General features: G+C 41.8%; 1 protein-coding gene across 1 annotated transcript in view; it reads right to left on the bottom strand.

The window, feature by feature from the left end:
* Nucleotides 1-15,886, bottom strand: part of DOCK2 (dedicator of cytokinesis 2) — a 1,824,799-nt gene that overhangs the window by 1,238,959 nt on the left and 569,954 nt on the right. The window contains exon 23 of the mRNA XM_085617853.1: nt 6,409-6,517. Coding sequence (XP_085473979.1) covers nt 6,409-6,517 — 109 coding nt within the window. The remainder of the gene's footprint in view (nt 1-6,408; nt 6,518-15,886) is intronic.

Raw genomic sequence — 15,886 nt, 5'->3', positions numbered from 1 at the left:
CAGCTTCCAAAGTACTGCTGGAGGGCCCATCCTGGGCTGGCCCCAAAATGCTCTTATCCCCTAAAAGGTCCCCATTGGGACCGTGGCCCTCCGAAGTGGGCTCCACTATTGTTGCAGGGGCAGTGGCAAACAGGGGGGTGTTGTGCCCTGCCCACCTCTGTAGGCCAAAACTCACCGGTATTCCTGCTCACCGATTCACCAGGGTGGCTGCAAGCAGCACACGGCGCAGCTCCAGTCTACCCTCTCCCAACTAGAGAGCCGTAGAGGGGCACGAGCACACCGTCCCTGGGTGCCTGCGCTAATCAGGACAACGGGGATTCGGGCTCCCAATTCCCAGATAATGCGGCCATGTAGAAATGGAGCCCAGCACCTCTCCTGAGGTCCTGCAATCACCGCATCTTCTGGGGAAGCCCTCAAACTCCGGCCTCACTCTTGGGCAGCATGCGGGGCTCTCACTGCCTCACGAGAGCATCGCCCAGAACAGGCGTCCTCAGTCTGACTCCTTACGCTGTTTTCTTTGGCAGCTTCCAGGCAAAGTGTGGGGCTTCCCTTTCCTCACGGGAGCCCCGCCCACAGACTGGCACAGATTTGCCTGACTTCCGGTTCGCTAGGCAAAGCTCAAGGCTCCTGCGGTGCTCGCTCAGCTGACGAGCAGCCGCCCTTGGACTTCAGACACGGCTTTGGCCTCGGGTTCCTCATACATTTAAAAAGGCTCCTCACGTGGTTCAGGAGTAAAACCGGCTGCACAATACAGTGCTCACCACGCACTGTTGCACATAAGAGTGCCTCTTCCACGCTCTCTCTGCTAACCCACAGGAGGAGGAGGGACACTCTCTCATTCCTGCACAGTGCTAAACACGCGCTGGATCCAAAATGTAAATAGCTTGGGGCACAGGCAGGCCAGCACACCAGGGTCCCTCAGCAGAGGGGAAAGTTCTTGAAGTTCTCCCTTTCAGCAGACCTGCAGGTCAATCCTCAGTGGCGGTTCCTCCTGGCAGTCCAGGAGCCTACCAGCTGCAAGTAAGCACCAAGCAGTTCAACATACATGGGGTCACAGCCCCAGTATTCATATTAACCAGGTCTTTGGTCTGCCCTGGCACAGGGCTTGGGGAAACCAGTAAAAAACAGTTCTGAGGTGCACTCAACATTTTATTTACAGTGCCCAACAGTTCTCTTTGACATCGTAGGTCCTGGCCCAAGACACACCACAGGGGGGCGGAGCAAGCATTGTCCCTGGCAGGCACAGACCTATTCAGGGTCAGGGGCTACTCCTCCCACTACTCCAAATGCAGATCTGCCCATTCAGACTAGTGCTGACTCACCCTGCCCCTCCTGGAGCCACACACACCTCACCAGCCCCTGCCACTCCAAAGCCAGACATGCAATGCACATCAGGCAGGCAGACACATAGCACACAGAAATGTCTACTTCTAAAAGTGACATTTCTAGAATAGTGATAATACATCTACGCACACCATTGCGCAGTACTTATTATTACTATTCCAACCATACCAAACTTGACCACGCCGCTCCTCTCATATCAGGAATTACCACTGAAACACTTATCAGGGAATCCCTGATGCATTCCTATGGGGGGCAGCCTCACAGTAGTGAGCAACCAAAATGGCTGTTTGTCACTACCAGGACATGTCACACACTTAAGGTACATGTCCTACCTTTTACCTACAACACACCCTGCCCATAGGGCTAGCTAGGGCCTACCATAGGGGTGACTGACATGCAGTAAAAAGGGGGTTCACAGACATGGCACACACTTTAGGTGCCACGTCACAGCGGCAGTAACACTGCGTGCACAGGCCCTGCAATGGCAGGGGCCTGGGATAGGTTTGAAAGGCTACTTTGGTGGGAGGCGCAATCAGCACTGCAAGCCCTCTGCTAGCATATAATTTACCAGCCCCTGGTATATGAGATACCACTTTACATGGGACTGACGGGTAAATGAAATATGCCAAACAGGTGCAGACCAATCCTTACCATATTTAACACAGAGAGCACACGCACTTTACACTGGAGAGCAGTGCTAAAGTGCCCAGAGTCCTAAAACCACCAACACCATGTCATAAAAAAGGCTAGGAGGAAAGCAAAAAGTTCAGGGATGACCCTGCAAAAAGGGCCGAGTCCAACACCTCACATGCAGCATTCTAAATGTAACTGTTGAGATTCCTATTGTGTATGTCAACCGGGTTTTATTTGTTTTATTTACTAGTTCCAAACATTGTTCGGTGAACTATCACTGATGATCATTTAGGGCTGGCTGTGAAGTGCTGTATGACTAGGATTGTTGACAAACCTGTTTATACTTGAGGTGATCCTCATTACATTCTAGAGGAAGCTGGTGGTGGTTTTAATTATTTACATACATAGAAGTTTCATATCACCCCTCATTCATTTTCATGTAGTTAATTGTGCATTTTTATTCAGCTAACTAGGAATTGAATTGCTACTTGGTGCCAAAATATGAGCAAAAGGTAGAAAAGCAAAACATGCATACAGAGCAACATATGACCCATGGAACATCCATAATGTCATGGATGCTGGAGCTCCATGACATTTCAGAAGACTGTACCTCTGACACATGGTTAGGCAGTACATTCTGCAGGCATAATAACTGGAGAGAGCATTATTTTTTGTCTATGTTCCTATTCTGGTAGTAGTATTCTAGATGGCCACAGTCAACCTAAGTACAATGCAATTGCATAATAAATCTTGGAGCTGGCCAGAGTGTTTACCACAACGTTATGGGATTCCTGACCTATTCCTGAAAGTAAGGATAAAGTACGCAGAAGATGAAGTATATGAGGAAAGCCTGATTGCACAGCTGCTCTTAACTTGGGGTTTACACACAGGCCATCTTGCCAAATTTCTCAAAGGTGTGTAACCTGCTCAGCAAAGTGGTTCTTATGTCAAACAGAACCAGCAGTAGTTTTGCTAATGTTGGAGAGGGAACAGTTAAACTTTTAATGACATGAGAAACCAATTACAACAATTCTGAGCGAAAATTAATAAACGTACACCAACTACATGTTCAAGAAAACATGACAAGACTAGAGAATTTTTAGTTACTGCATCCTAAAACCATTAAGAAAATATGTACCCTAGATGATATCATCCATGTTAATAAGTTAGACTGTGATTTACTAATTGGCAAAGTACTGTATTTCATTAATACGTGCAAGAAATGTGTGTATGGTGAGCTTGAACTTTATGGAGTTTACATCTAATCATTCTTTATTATCATTTATATGTGTGTATAACTACTGAGAAGTAATTAAATATTATGACTAAACCTGATTATATGGTGAACATTACTAAAATGTACCTTTTTTGTAAGTAAATTGTTCATCGAAATGACAAAAAGAAAGTAACGATGCATCCGTGAAAACTTTCAGAGATTGTATTTCACATATGTACTAATCTTATACACCTAAAACGATATTGTTAATACATGCTTTGAAATATATGTGCATGTTGGTACATTAAAAAAGTGGTAGTGTACCATACTAACATGTTATTTGTAATCTTACTAAATGATTTCAAGTGCATCGTAGTGATACTAGAATCATGCCGTCTTTATATTCCCGAAGAATGTGAGCTTAATAATTATATATGTTTCACATTATATTTCCTAAAATTAATGTGGGCTTGACTACATATATGAAGTCACTTGACTTGCTGAATCTACTCTTCATGAGAGAATTTCTCAATATAACCAATAGTGTGAAACAGTGTTTTCTCTCCTGAGTTCTCATGTGCTGTACAAGATACTTGCTACATTTTCTTTACAGTCCGGAACACCTGCCTGTGAAACTGTCTACTCACTCATTCTTTCTTGCTAAAGGAGCATTGCTTCCACATTTCACATATTGGATGACTTAAGGACTGCGTAATTGTCCCACTTATTTCTCTACATTTTGAGTCTTCTTTATGTCAGCTGACACTCATCCTGTACGAACTGTCCAATGAACTGAGTGGTCTGATCCGATAAGGTTATTCCAGGATCACTAGCGGCCCATCTTCTGCCAAAGTGCCGGGCCAGGCCGGAGGAGGGAGGAGGAAGGTAGGGAGGGGTGGAGGGTTCGGGGTGACAAAATTAAATAAATAAAAAAACTTACCTCAACTCCACTGCCGCCACACTCCTGGCTTCTTCTGGGCGCGGGTTCCCAGACTGCACTGCAGACAATCATGAAACTGCATGAATGCAGCGTCAGGATTGGCCTGAGCGCTAGCAACTTGCACTCCCAGGCAGACTGCAAGCCTGCTCTCTCCAGCCCCAGCAACGCAGCTGGAGAGACATCACTGCTCATGAGGGTGTGGTCGAGCTGAGACAGCTGGCCAAACCCTATAACGCAGTGAAAGGAGTGCCCACCACTCCTCCACTAGCTGTGTCCTCCCCTGGACCCACCCCCAAGACTCGTCAGAGTCCTAGGAGGATTAAAATAAAATGATAATTAACACATTTAAAACAACAGGTTTTATCATTTTATTTGCTGATGGTGGCAGAGGGGGAGGAGCTCCTCCGCCCTAATGGAACGGCCGCCGCTGTCCAGGAGGTGTCACTCCCTGGAACTTTAAGAATGTAATATTACTCGATTTAACAAACAGTGGGCACCCATTGGCTGGCTGCTAGCTATTTCCTTACTCTCGGAGTTCTGCTGAATCGTGTGGTGGAGACTTTGTGGAACTTTCTTGGGAATGTTGACTTGCCCGATGTGGACTCCCCTGGCTTCCTTTCTGAGCTGACGCATAGGCTATATGTGCCTAGTGGTCTCTTCCTTTTTGGGAGACTGCTTGAACTGCCATTTTTTATGTCTTTTCCTGAACTCTTGAGCTTTGGTATATTATTATAATTTGATCAAATCTTCTTATAACCTGGTACCAATTTACTGATGCAGTTGCCTTTCTTTAAAATTTGATAAACCAGACAAAACTTACCATCCTGACTTAGCTATCATTATTTATTTCCTTCCAATTGAATATGCACTTTTTATTTGGGTTTACCAATGATCAGGAGAGATCACATTAGAGAGATCTTGGAGCATAAAATACAAATTCTATTATTCTGTGTAGCTTTAACTAAGCTCTTGTTGTGTATGATTTTGGCTCGCCAAAATTTTTTTTTTAGATTTGGTCTTGCAGTGATAATCTTAATAGCATTAATCTGAGAATAATTTACATGAATCTGGTTTCTAGTTTATAATCCAGTTGTCCGATTCCTGGTCCACATTGGATGACTGTTGGGACCCTTGATATCCGACCCTTCTCGGCACAAAACAAGGTCCATTGGAGGACCAAGAGAGTGGTACAAATAAAGAATTAAAAAAAAATATATGGGCCCAGTAGTGCTACAGCACTAATAACGATCTTTACAGGAGGTGGGATGATTCTAGTAGCAATACCTCTGTCTTATCTCAGTTGAGCATAAAGCTACTATGAGTCATTCAATTCAGTCACATCCAAGTGTCTAACACTGTTATGATTTCCTCTTGGGAATCACTACCTGAAAGTTGAACCTGAGTGTCATTTGTAGAGGACTTAAAGCACAGTCTATGGCACATTAGGAGGGGTCGTATTATTACATTTAAGGTAAAGGGGAACTGCACACAACATAACATTTTTATTTGTATAGTATATGGTCCTTCATTGACACCCTATCTAAGAATGACAAAAGTTTATTCTTACTCAGCTCAACAGTACCCATTCTATGGACTTCTAGGGATGCAAGGTTGAGTGGGCCAACCAGAGTTCTATGGAACTCAACATTGATTAGTAGCAGCAACTGTCAAAATTGCACTGAGATTTATGTAAGGAAGAATGTAAATAGCCCCAAACCCGAATCACAGATCCCAGCCACATTCACCGGATGATCTAGGGGTAGTTTTAAGCTTATGGTGTGAAAAGTCACATCTAGGGCCAGCATGCTTAGAAGAGATATATTCCATTGCTCAGCTATGATAAGACATCACTGCTACAATATGATCTTGGTCACCCAGATTGGGTGGAAGGGAATCCTGTTCCTCAATTACAGGAAGATACTTTCAAAACGAGTTTGTTTCATGCACACATTTAAATCAACTCTAGCATAAAAACTGAATATTGGATACATAGATGACGCTCATTTATCAGCCACTAAACACCAGACAAATGCAACCTGCCCACATGAAAACATTTAGCCTTGAGTAAGAAATCAATTAGACAAATGAAAATGTGTATGTCGCTAATGTAATCAGGTGAGCTCATTATGGTTACAGCACCGAACTGTGAACGAGTTATAATAATTAGGTCATTAGGGAAACAGAAATTTTTCCACAATTATTGAAACAGTCATAATAAAACAGTAGAATGTAAGACATCATAACCAAAACAATTATTACTAAAATGGTGCCCCACCTGCAATAAAATGGTAGTCTTGTGTTCGGATTTCATCAAACTGTTGATAGATTCGAAAAGTTTTCTCATGAATTCTTCAAATTCTGTCTGTTCTTTGCCTTCATATAGCCTATGGAAATAAGTGTTATTGATCAACCAAGCATTGTCTCTATAAACTTACCAATAACACATTTATACCCAGGGCATTATGTTTCATTTCATGAAAGTTTTATCAAGTTTGTCAGACTGTAGTATACACTGACGGTTGATGAAAACATACTGAAAAGGATATTGTACCACACCAATGTGTAACAGAGAGTTGTGCCAATCCGTTTGGGGGTATCTTCTGGCATAGTTCCGTACATTGTTCAGCAACTCCTACAATTGTAAATGGGACACCACACTCACAAACTAGGGGAGTGCCTGTGACACATACAAGAAGGTATCTAGTATTTAGTGGCTTTTGTGTTCTCTGCCCTCATCCTTAGAGCATAATGAAGTATCTGAAGAGTGGTCAGCTTGTCTCTACGTCAGGTTTTTCATTGCACTGCTGTCTGTTTTCTGAAGCATTAGAAATGTAAATAAAAACATAGTAGTCAATAAATAATTGGAAAAATAAAATACAAGAAGGAACACACAAGCAAACATAAGGATTCTAGGGTAAAAGGGACTGTTTGTGTATATATTTGAAAAACGGATTATAAACCACTTGAGATAACTGCCACTGCTGATATAGGAGGTGGTTTGACTTCATGATTTCGTGTGAAAATTATTGTGTTACTGCTGCCAAAACATCCATTCTTAATTGGAAAGGCATTCCAAATCTCTGAGAAATAATACTGTGATGAATGAATTAGATAGATGAAACCCATGTGACCAGTTCTTTAAAGCTTGTCAAAGCTTTCAGTAGTCATAGTTGTGACACCAGTGTATTAAGGATTATTCAAAATTAATATAAGCTTTAATTATTTCACCTCTGACTCATTGGTGAATACAAGATGTATGGAACAAGTAGTTTCCTGACAACATTCTAGCCCAAAGCAGTCATTGTATCTAACAGTACCTATATTCTTACTCTTTCCATTGTCAAAAGAGGGTTTTGTTGTTAGGAAGTCTCTATAACTCTTGTCTTATTTCCATGCCTGACTTTGGGCATTTATGACTCCCACCATAGTCCTGTCAGGAAATCACTTTTGTTTTGGGGTTCTCCAGGTTGTTTTTTGGAATATTTCCATCAAAGGTTGAGTTTCACTGTAAGGCATCCTTTTATTGTGAATCTCAGGAGTCTGCTTGACTTTAATTTGGATCTTGCATGTACACGATCACGTCTTTTTCTATCATCTTCCCCACTTTCGAACCAATAACTCTTCAAACAGGCTAGGACTGCATTACATTATTCCTTTTACATTTAGTGGGCTTGTTTATTCAGTTTATTTTAGAGTATCTGTAAAGTTTAGCCCATTGAACCTCCGTTTGTGATTTCAAAAGCTTTTATGCTTTTGTGTCTTTCTTAAGACTTCTTATATAGTTTCAATGTTTTACTTCTATGTGGCATAAAAAACTAGACCTAGCTAAGTGGGAAGTCTATCTGTAATAAATCAGTGTTTCTCGACTTCAATGCAGTTTGGCCTAGTTTTCTAAATGGGCATTACTACTTACAGTAACATTTCTGTTACAGAAAATAAGTAGCAACGTTCTGTGGCTCTTTTTATATTTTGTTATTTATTTCACAAGCTTTGGATATTTTACAAGTGTTGGAAAATTTCAATGCTCAGGCCTTTTAATGGTTTGGTTTCTTTTTAGGTCTGGCGTTAGTCAAGACCTTTTGATTTTTTTATTTTATTTATAATTTGCTTATTTAAAAGGGCCTCATCCATTTGTTTGTTGGTGTGTCATTCACATTTTGATTCCACTCACTACAACACACAGCATGGGGGTCAGCCCACTTCAGTCATTGGTTAACTTCAGTTTGAGTGACTGCATTTTGCTCTTTGCTCTTTCACAAGGAGCACATCCACCACACAGAATGTAGCTCTCTTCAGTGCCAGTATTTATTTTATTGTATTATTTTGGTATCGCTTTTGCGTTTAGAGTCTGATGAGATAGCAGGATGCTTTCTAGCAGCTCTACATGTTAAGCAGAGGGCACATCCCAGCTCTATGATTTCCTGTCTCCTGCTAAAGGTGTTGTAAACTCCTTTTAGAGAGGCCTTTTTATTGTTTATCTGACTACTCCTATTTTACAACATACCAAAATGTTGTCCCTTTGAAACCGTATTTCATGAGGCAGTCATTTTTTTGTTTTTGTTTAGTATGCATGCAATGAGGTGGGTTTCTCAAAGCACCCCTGTATGCCATGCTTGTATGTATTTTATTTGAGAACTGCAGTTATATTTGTTAACCAATGTAGTCTATATGCCACCATGTATGGCCTTCTAGTTTCTTTATGTGATCTTGCATGTAGTTATATTTGAAAACTATTTTAGTCTGTATGTCTTACTTACATTACTTCTAGACTGCTTTCAGTGCTCTTTTATGTTGTGCTTATATAGACAATTACATTTTATATGACTAATTTAGGCTCTCCTCTTTATTCAATCGTCTTGTGCTATCTATCTATCTATCTATCTATCTATCTATCTATCTATCTATCTATCTATCTATCTATCTATCTATCTATCTATCTATCTATCTATCTATCTATCTATCTATCTATCTATCTATCCAACCATTTCTGTCGGCATACCTAATTACCTTTCTATCTAATGGTTTGTCTATCTTTCTGTTTATATGTCTAATTACATGTCTGCCTATCTACCGGTTCGTCTGCCTAGCTACTTGTTTATCTATCTACCTGTCTAACTATCTATCAACCTGCTTGTCTATCTGCCTGTCTTTCTATCAACCTGATTGTCCATCCATCCATCCATCCATCCATCCATCCATCCATCCATCCATCCATCCATCCATCCATCCATCCATCCATCCATCTATCTATCTATCTTCTCAAACCTAGCTATCTTTATCTATCTTCGGTACCCTTTTTTTCTGTGTATGTAATTACCTGTCTGTCTGTCTGCCTGCCAATCTTTCTATCTATGTATGTCTGCACATTCTATCTATCTATCTATACAACTCTTTCTGTTTCTCTTTGCAAGCTTCCCTTTTCACCTATCTTTTGAAGGCCTCTTATCTATTTGTAATAAAGAATTACAAAAATGTTGCAAAAAGTATTAGCAAAGAAGCTGACAGCCAACGTCAGATGAATTTGCTATTCTTTTAGGTCTAGTGTATCCAAGATGTTTTGATTTTACTAATATTATGTGTGTAACATAGTTAGTTATAGGGTTTTTCAGCCAGATTTCATTCATTCATCTGTTGTGCCACTCACATTATTCTTTCACCCTCTCCACCATGTATCATGGGGCAATGAGCTAGTGCCCTTCAACCACTGGCTGACTTCACTGAGAGTTATGGCATGCTGTCCTTTCACAAGGAGTACATCCACACGTAAAGTAGTGCTCTCCGGGGCCAAGGACTACTGTGGTAAAGTGTACTTTTTGCAGACCCAAAAATATTTTTGCCTTCAAACAATTTATTTTTCAGATTGATGAGGGCCCAGCAGCTTCCCCACCAAAAATGTTCTGCTAAAACCACATCAGACCAAAACAAATATTGCCGAAGCCAAAAGGCAGGAGGACAGCACCAGACCTCTTTACTTTGCCAATGCTTGTTTTGCTAGGTAATGGAAGAACAAGGTTGTCTAAGGCTCTGTTTATGTATGATGCCTTGTTGCCCACCCCTGGCGCACCACTGTCCATTTCTACTGCAGTATACTTCCAATCAACGACATACCTGGTGATGTGACATTTTTCGGCTCTATTCGATACATTACTGATATCCTGACCAACAATGATGCTAATATCCCACTTAAAAAAAATTGGTGAAATGTGACTATGGAAAATGACTATTCTATTTACTATTTGCAATAGCCTAACTTGTATTTCTTACATGTTTACACATACCATTTGCAATTTATAAAAGAGGTATTCCAGTAATGCTTACTTTGCAACCAGATAAAAAATACATTTAGGAATCTGATGGGTCCTGCAGGTCAAATACACGGAAAGGTCAGTGGTAAATAGGAAATATGCAAACCGAATTTTGTGCAGGAATAAACCAGCCAATGGTGGTACAATTGTGTACAACATATAATGCCTCTTCTCTGGCTAGAGAGCCAGTGAATCTGACAACATCACAGAGTAAGAATGGCTGCAGCTGGATAGGATATGTTTTTGCTGTAATGCACACTGTTCCTGTTTCAAACATTTGCAAAGATATCTGGAACAGTTTGTCCTTGATAATGCAATATTATAGATCACATTAAAGCTGAAAAGTCCGTCGTTCTATAACCTTTGAAAGAGTTTGGTCTTTAGAAAAGGAAATAAAAATGGATGATACATTTATTAGGTTAACCTTTGAGCTATTTCACAATGATGGGCGTGAAGTCTAGGAGACTGAAATACACCAAAAGTAGCAGAGGAAGTCACTTACACAAACCATTAGATGTTTCTCAGCCTTCCTTCTCCTGCATTCTTATCGTAAATCATGTCTACCGCCCTGAAGACAATATATATGGAACTTTACATACCTTTACAGTGGGACAAACCTGAGTCTCACTCCCTTGCTCACTGCCGACAAAAGTAAGGATATCATACGTACATCTGATCAAGCATTAAGGAATTACATTAAAGCTGAAATATTTCCCACAACATATATTTAAGGTGAAATTAAACAAGAGGTGGTTGTCCTGCCCCTACGCCCACAATCCTCATTACATGCCATTGACACAGGAATCTACAACCCCATCTCCACCTCGCTAGCATCTATCTAAGGCTACGCTGTGAACTGATGGAAGGAGAAGCTGACAGAATATATTGAGGGACAATATTGGTGTCCTGTTTTTATTACAGCAGAATCAGCAATCAGCACTATTGTGAGTACCAGCAACAACACATCCTACTGGAGATACTCATCGACGTGGCCAATCTGGAATACGATTGGTAAGAGTTTAGAAATGTAACTTTCATCCTTTCACTCGGAATTCTTAATCTCCACATGCATCCCACACCTGGTCTCTGCTCTGTTACAGACAATTTTTTTAATGTTCTCTCTCTTGAAACATGCTTTACTCAAATATCTATTAGTATGTAGAAGACATTGAAAAAAAACTGTCTTGCAACTGAGCACAGTACACATTTGCAGATTGGCTACTGACCCTACACTGGTCGGTGGTAATTGTTGCAGGCCTGGGAACCATTCTGCGTTACCCTTTCCCAGTCGTACAGGCACTGGCTCTTACCTGAAAGATAGATTGAAAAAATGAGCTCTGTTCACTTGCGTCTCTCATTTTGATTCTACTGAGAGAGAATATGTAAGGAATTGGGTTGGAGGGGGGTGAATCTCTACCAAGGCAGCAACCACAATTCTCTTTGGGGTGAAACACAAGCAAACCCCAAATGAATTTGTGCTTAATCTTCTGATAGCTCGGCACACAGTCAGGCTTAACTTAGAGGCAATGTGTAAAGTATTTATGTAGCACTTGAACAGTAATAAAGTGAAAACAAAACACAAGAAAAATCCCACACCAATGTAGAAAAATAGTGTAACATATAATAAATTTGACATGAAAACGACAAAGATAGTCAGTAGAACAGTTAAGGTAAAAATAGTGCTCAAAAGTAAAAAGCTTGAACTAGGGTTAAAGTCACAAGTTCAGGCTGACCGCGATGGAGCATGGGACACATACAGGGACCAAGTTAGTCCAGCCGATAAATGCACCTTACATCCTGGTTGCAGAACGTTGTGCCACACAGCGGAGGTCCACAGGAGTAATGCGACATCCATGTTGAGGATGTGTCATGCAGCAGTAGTTCCAATGAGCTGCGAGGGCTGCAATGCAGACTTGCATGAAGGCTGCTTCATGCTACATCAGTTCTGATGAGACTGCGAATTCTGCATCGGGCAGCGGGAGAGCTGCTAGGGCTGTGATGCAAGCTTGCTTCATAGTTGTGTTGCACCGCATCATTTCCAATGAGGCGTTGCAAAGCTGCATCAGTTTTGCATCATACTGCGTCAGTTCTAGTAGAGACCACAGCTGGGCTGGCAGAGCACCTATAGACCCACTTCCAAGGGTCCAGAACTAGAGGGGCACCAACTGGGGGACTAGGGCTCACAGAAGGCAGAGTCCAGTTGCAAGCGTCAAGATGACTTGAGCCTTTTCTATCCCTGAGGCTCTGATCCGGAGGCCATCTAGCCCTTGGAGTCACTCTGGTGATCCTGGGTTCAAGATGCAGGTCCAGTCCTTCTCACTCCAGCAGCAGTGAAGCAGGGCAGTAGAGCATCAGGGTAGTCCTTTTTGCAGCAGAGCAGCACAGCAGTCCTTTTTTTGACTCTCCCAAAGGTCCAGAAGTGTAGAAGTGTACTCAAGGGTTGGGTCTGAGGGTCCAGTATTTATACCTTGTGCCTACTTTGAAGTGGATGAAGCTTTTGGATTTTGCCCCTACAGAGGTGTCTGGAATTTCCTGCCTTCCTGCCCTGGACCAAGTCTGTCTGGGGCCATAATAGGCTAGTGTGGAGCTCTTTGCATGTGTGCTGAGGGAGTCTATTGAATTGCAAGTGTGGTAAGTGACCGCTCCGTCCCCCTATCAAGTCAGAGATGGCCCATCCGGCCAACACACAGACTCTATTGTTTGGCTGTCTCGGAGGAATACGTAAAGGCCAATTGCCAACTACACCTAGTTGTGTGACCTGGGAACTGGCTGCAGGCAACACATTTTTAGGACAAGAAAATGTCAACTTGTTAAAAGTGTCCTTTTCAGAATTGTGACTCAAAATCCGACTTTAGTTCAAAAGAGAGTTTAAAATTATGATTCCTCAGACACCAAACTTCATATTCGTTCTAGCTCCCAATCAAAAGTTATCACTTATTAAATGTATTAAGGTAACATAATGTTATCCTATGGGAGAGGAAGGCTGTGCAGTAGTGAAAAACAAATTTAGGAGTCTTCACTACCAGGAGAGGTAAAACATAAAAGTACATGTCCAACTTTTTTAACGGAATGCACCCTGCATTATGGGATGTTTATGGCCTACCCTAGAGGTATTAAAAAGGGAAGTTTGGGCCTGGCAAAAGGTTTATTTTGCCAGGTCAAATGGCAGTTTAAAATCTGCACACCTGCTACAATGGCAGGTTTGAGTCCAGCTTTAAAAGGCTACTTAAGTGGATGGCACATTCAGTGCTGCAAGTCCACTAATAGCATTTAATTTACAAGCCCTGGGTATCTGTAGTGCTGCTTTAAAAGGAGATTACAAGTAAATTAAATGTGACGATTGAGTGTAAGACAATTTTACCATGTTCAAAGGAGAGAGCGCAAGCACTTTAGCATTAGTTAGAGGTGGTAACGTGTGCAGAGTCCTAAAATCCAAAAGCCAAAAAAAGCAGGTTCAGATAACAGGAGGGTGAAGGCAAAATGTTTGGGGATGACCCTACTGACAGCCAAGTCCAACAAAAGCCCAATCAGCAAAAAGAAGTAGAAACACATTTGTTTACATTTTGTAAATGAAGCAGGAGTAACTCCATTTACAAAAAACAATTCACATTGGGTTTTTTTCATCCATGTAGAGGACTATAGTGAAGATGTTTGGGCTTCAAGTTGTAATGTATATTTGTGGCCCCATACACATTTTGCAGTTCCTGTGACAGCTTAGACTTTGGGCAACAGAAGCTGGAACATGAAGTCCTGCTTTGCATAGTGGCTGTATCTTTGTAAAGCTCATTGTTTATGTGGAGCATGGACTGAAGTAACTCGATATATATTATGTTGAAGTAGACAGTGCCCATAGTGAGTGCAAGGGGATGTGTCAATAGTTGAGCCACTAGAATATTTGATGTAGCAGACTGAGGGGCCTGCAATGCAGTGTATCCAACTGGTGCACAGCAAAAGGGTCGCTATTTACTTCAATCCTGAGGACATGCACTAGAGAATTGTTCTGCAAGAAAACCAAACAATACCATAGGAAGTCAAGGGATACACAAGAATGCATTACCTTGATTTCAGTCATTTGTGTCACTTGATTGTATGTCAGCATATTGAAACAAATGATCATCTGATTATTGTGGCCTAAATATAATTTACAAAACTATTCCTCCAATGTGTGTAGATTAGCTGTAATTAACTTCAATTAGGGGAATATTTTTGTATACAATATTTAGGATACACTATTGAAATAAAGGGGAGCCACATTTCTTCAGAGTGCCTCCTCATTGTTGAATACACATAAACACACACACAAACACACCGACACACACATATCTATTCAATGAATCAAAACTAAGGTTACACTGACTTTATAGTTAGGCTCAGAGTTCACTCATACCAAACCAGTGAAATTCATCCGTTATAGTCAGCTGAGATACCTATAACTTATGCCCTCGCAATGCACTGCTTATTTTTTTTTTTAACACGCACTTTATTGAGTTTTTGTACAGACACCCACAAATCTGCACACAATATTTATCAGCAGAATCCCTGAGGAGTAATCAACAGCCCCCCGCCAGTTATACAGTACATAGTACGAATATACACAAATCTGTCCAGAGCCATGCGTCGAATAAACCAAAAACCTCCCTAACTAAAACCTACCCCTAACCACCATGAAAAGTATAGATTCCCTCCCCCTCCCTCAGTCCCCACCAGCAACGCAGGTATCCGTCTCTGTTCTTATGTATCCTACATGCCAAGGAAAAACTATGTGTTAAGCTGTGCGATGATCCCATCTTGTTCCGGGGCTATCTCCCCCTCCATAGCCTGCCCTTCTCTATCATCATGTGGCTCATAATCTCGTAGTGCCTGCACTAGCGTCTCCCATGCAGCCGCCGCCTCTAGCGCCTTATCATCATTACGCCTGTGCGCCAACTGATAACTCAGTGCACCCTCACTGGTGGCCCATTTGAGAAATTCACCTTTCCATCTTTTACTGGTGGGGCCCACTGTTGCTTTCCAACGTTTCGTAATTTCCCGTTTTGCTAGTATAAGTCCCATATCTATGAACTTACTCGTGATCTTATTCTTGGGCGTGTGGGGGAACCAGTGCAGTATACTAATGGCCATATCAAACACCAGCCGCCGCTCTGTCACCTCATTCAGGGTATCCCCCACCTCCTTCCAGTAAAGACCCATCGCTGGGCATGACCACAGCATATGCTCCAGCTCCACCCCCACTCTCGTACATCTGGGACATGCCGCCTCTTGGACCCTAAAATATTTCTGTATTTTTCCAGGTGTCAAATATGCTCTGTGGAGGACATAGAAGTGTACTAGCTGAAACCTTGCATTCCTCGTGCTCTTCCAGGCCCGTCGCACGATCTGAGCCCAGGCCGTCTCAGGGATATCTTTACCTAGATCAGTTTCCCATTTCCCCTTCAATTCCGCCAGAGG

This window comes from Triturus cristatus, chromosome 7, assembly GCF_964204655.1.
Source record: "Triturus cristatus chromosome 7, aTriCri1.1, whole genome shotgun sequence".
NCBI classification, from domain to species: Eukaryota; Metazoa; Chordata; class Amphibia; order Caudata; family Salamandridae; genus Triturus; species Triturus cristatus.
The sequence above is the reverse complement of the archived record's forward strand: the minus strand, read 5'-3'. Positions and strand labels throughout refer to the sequence as shown.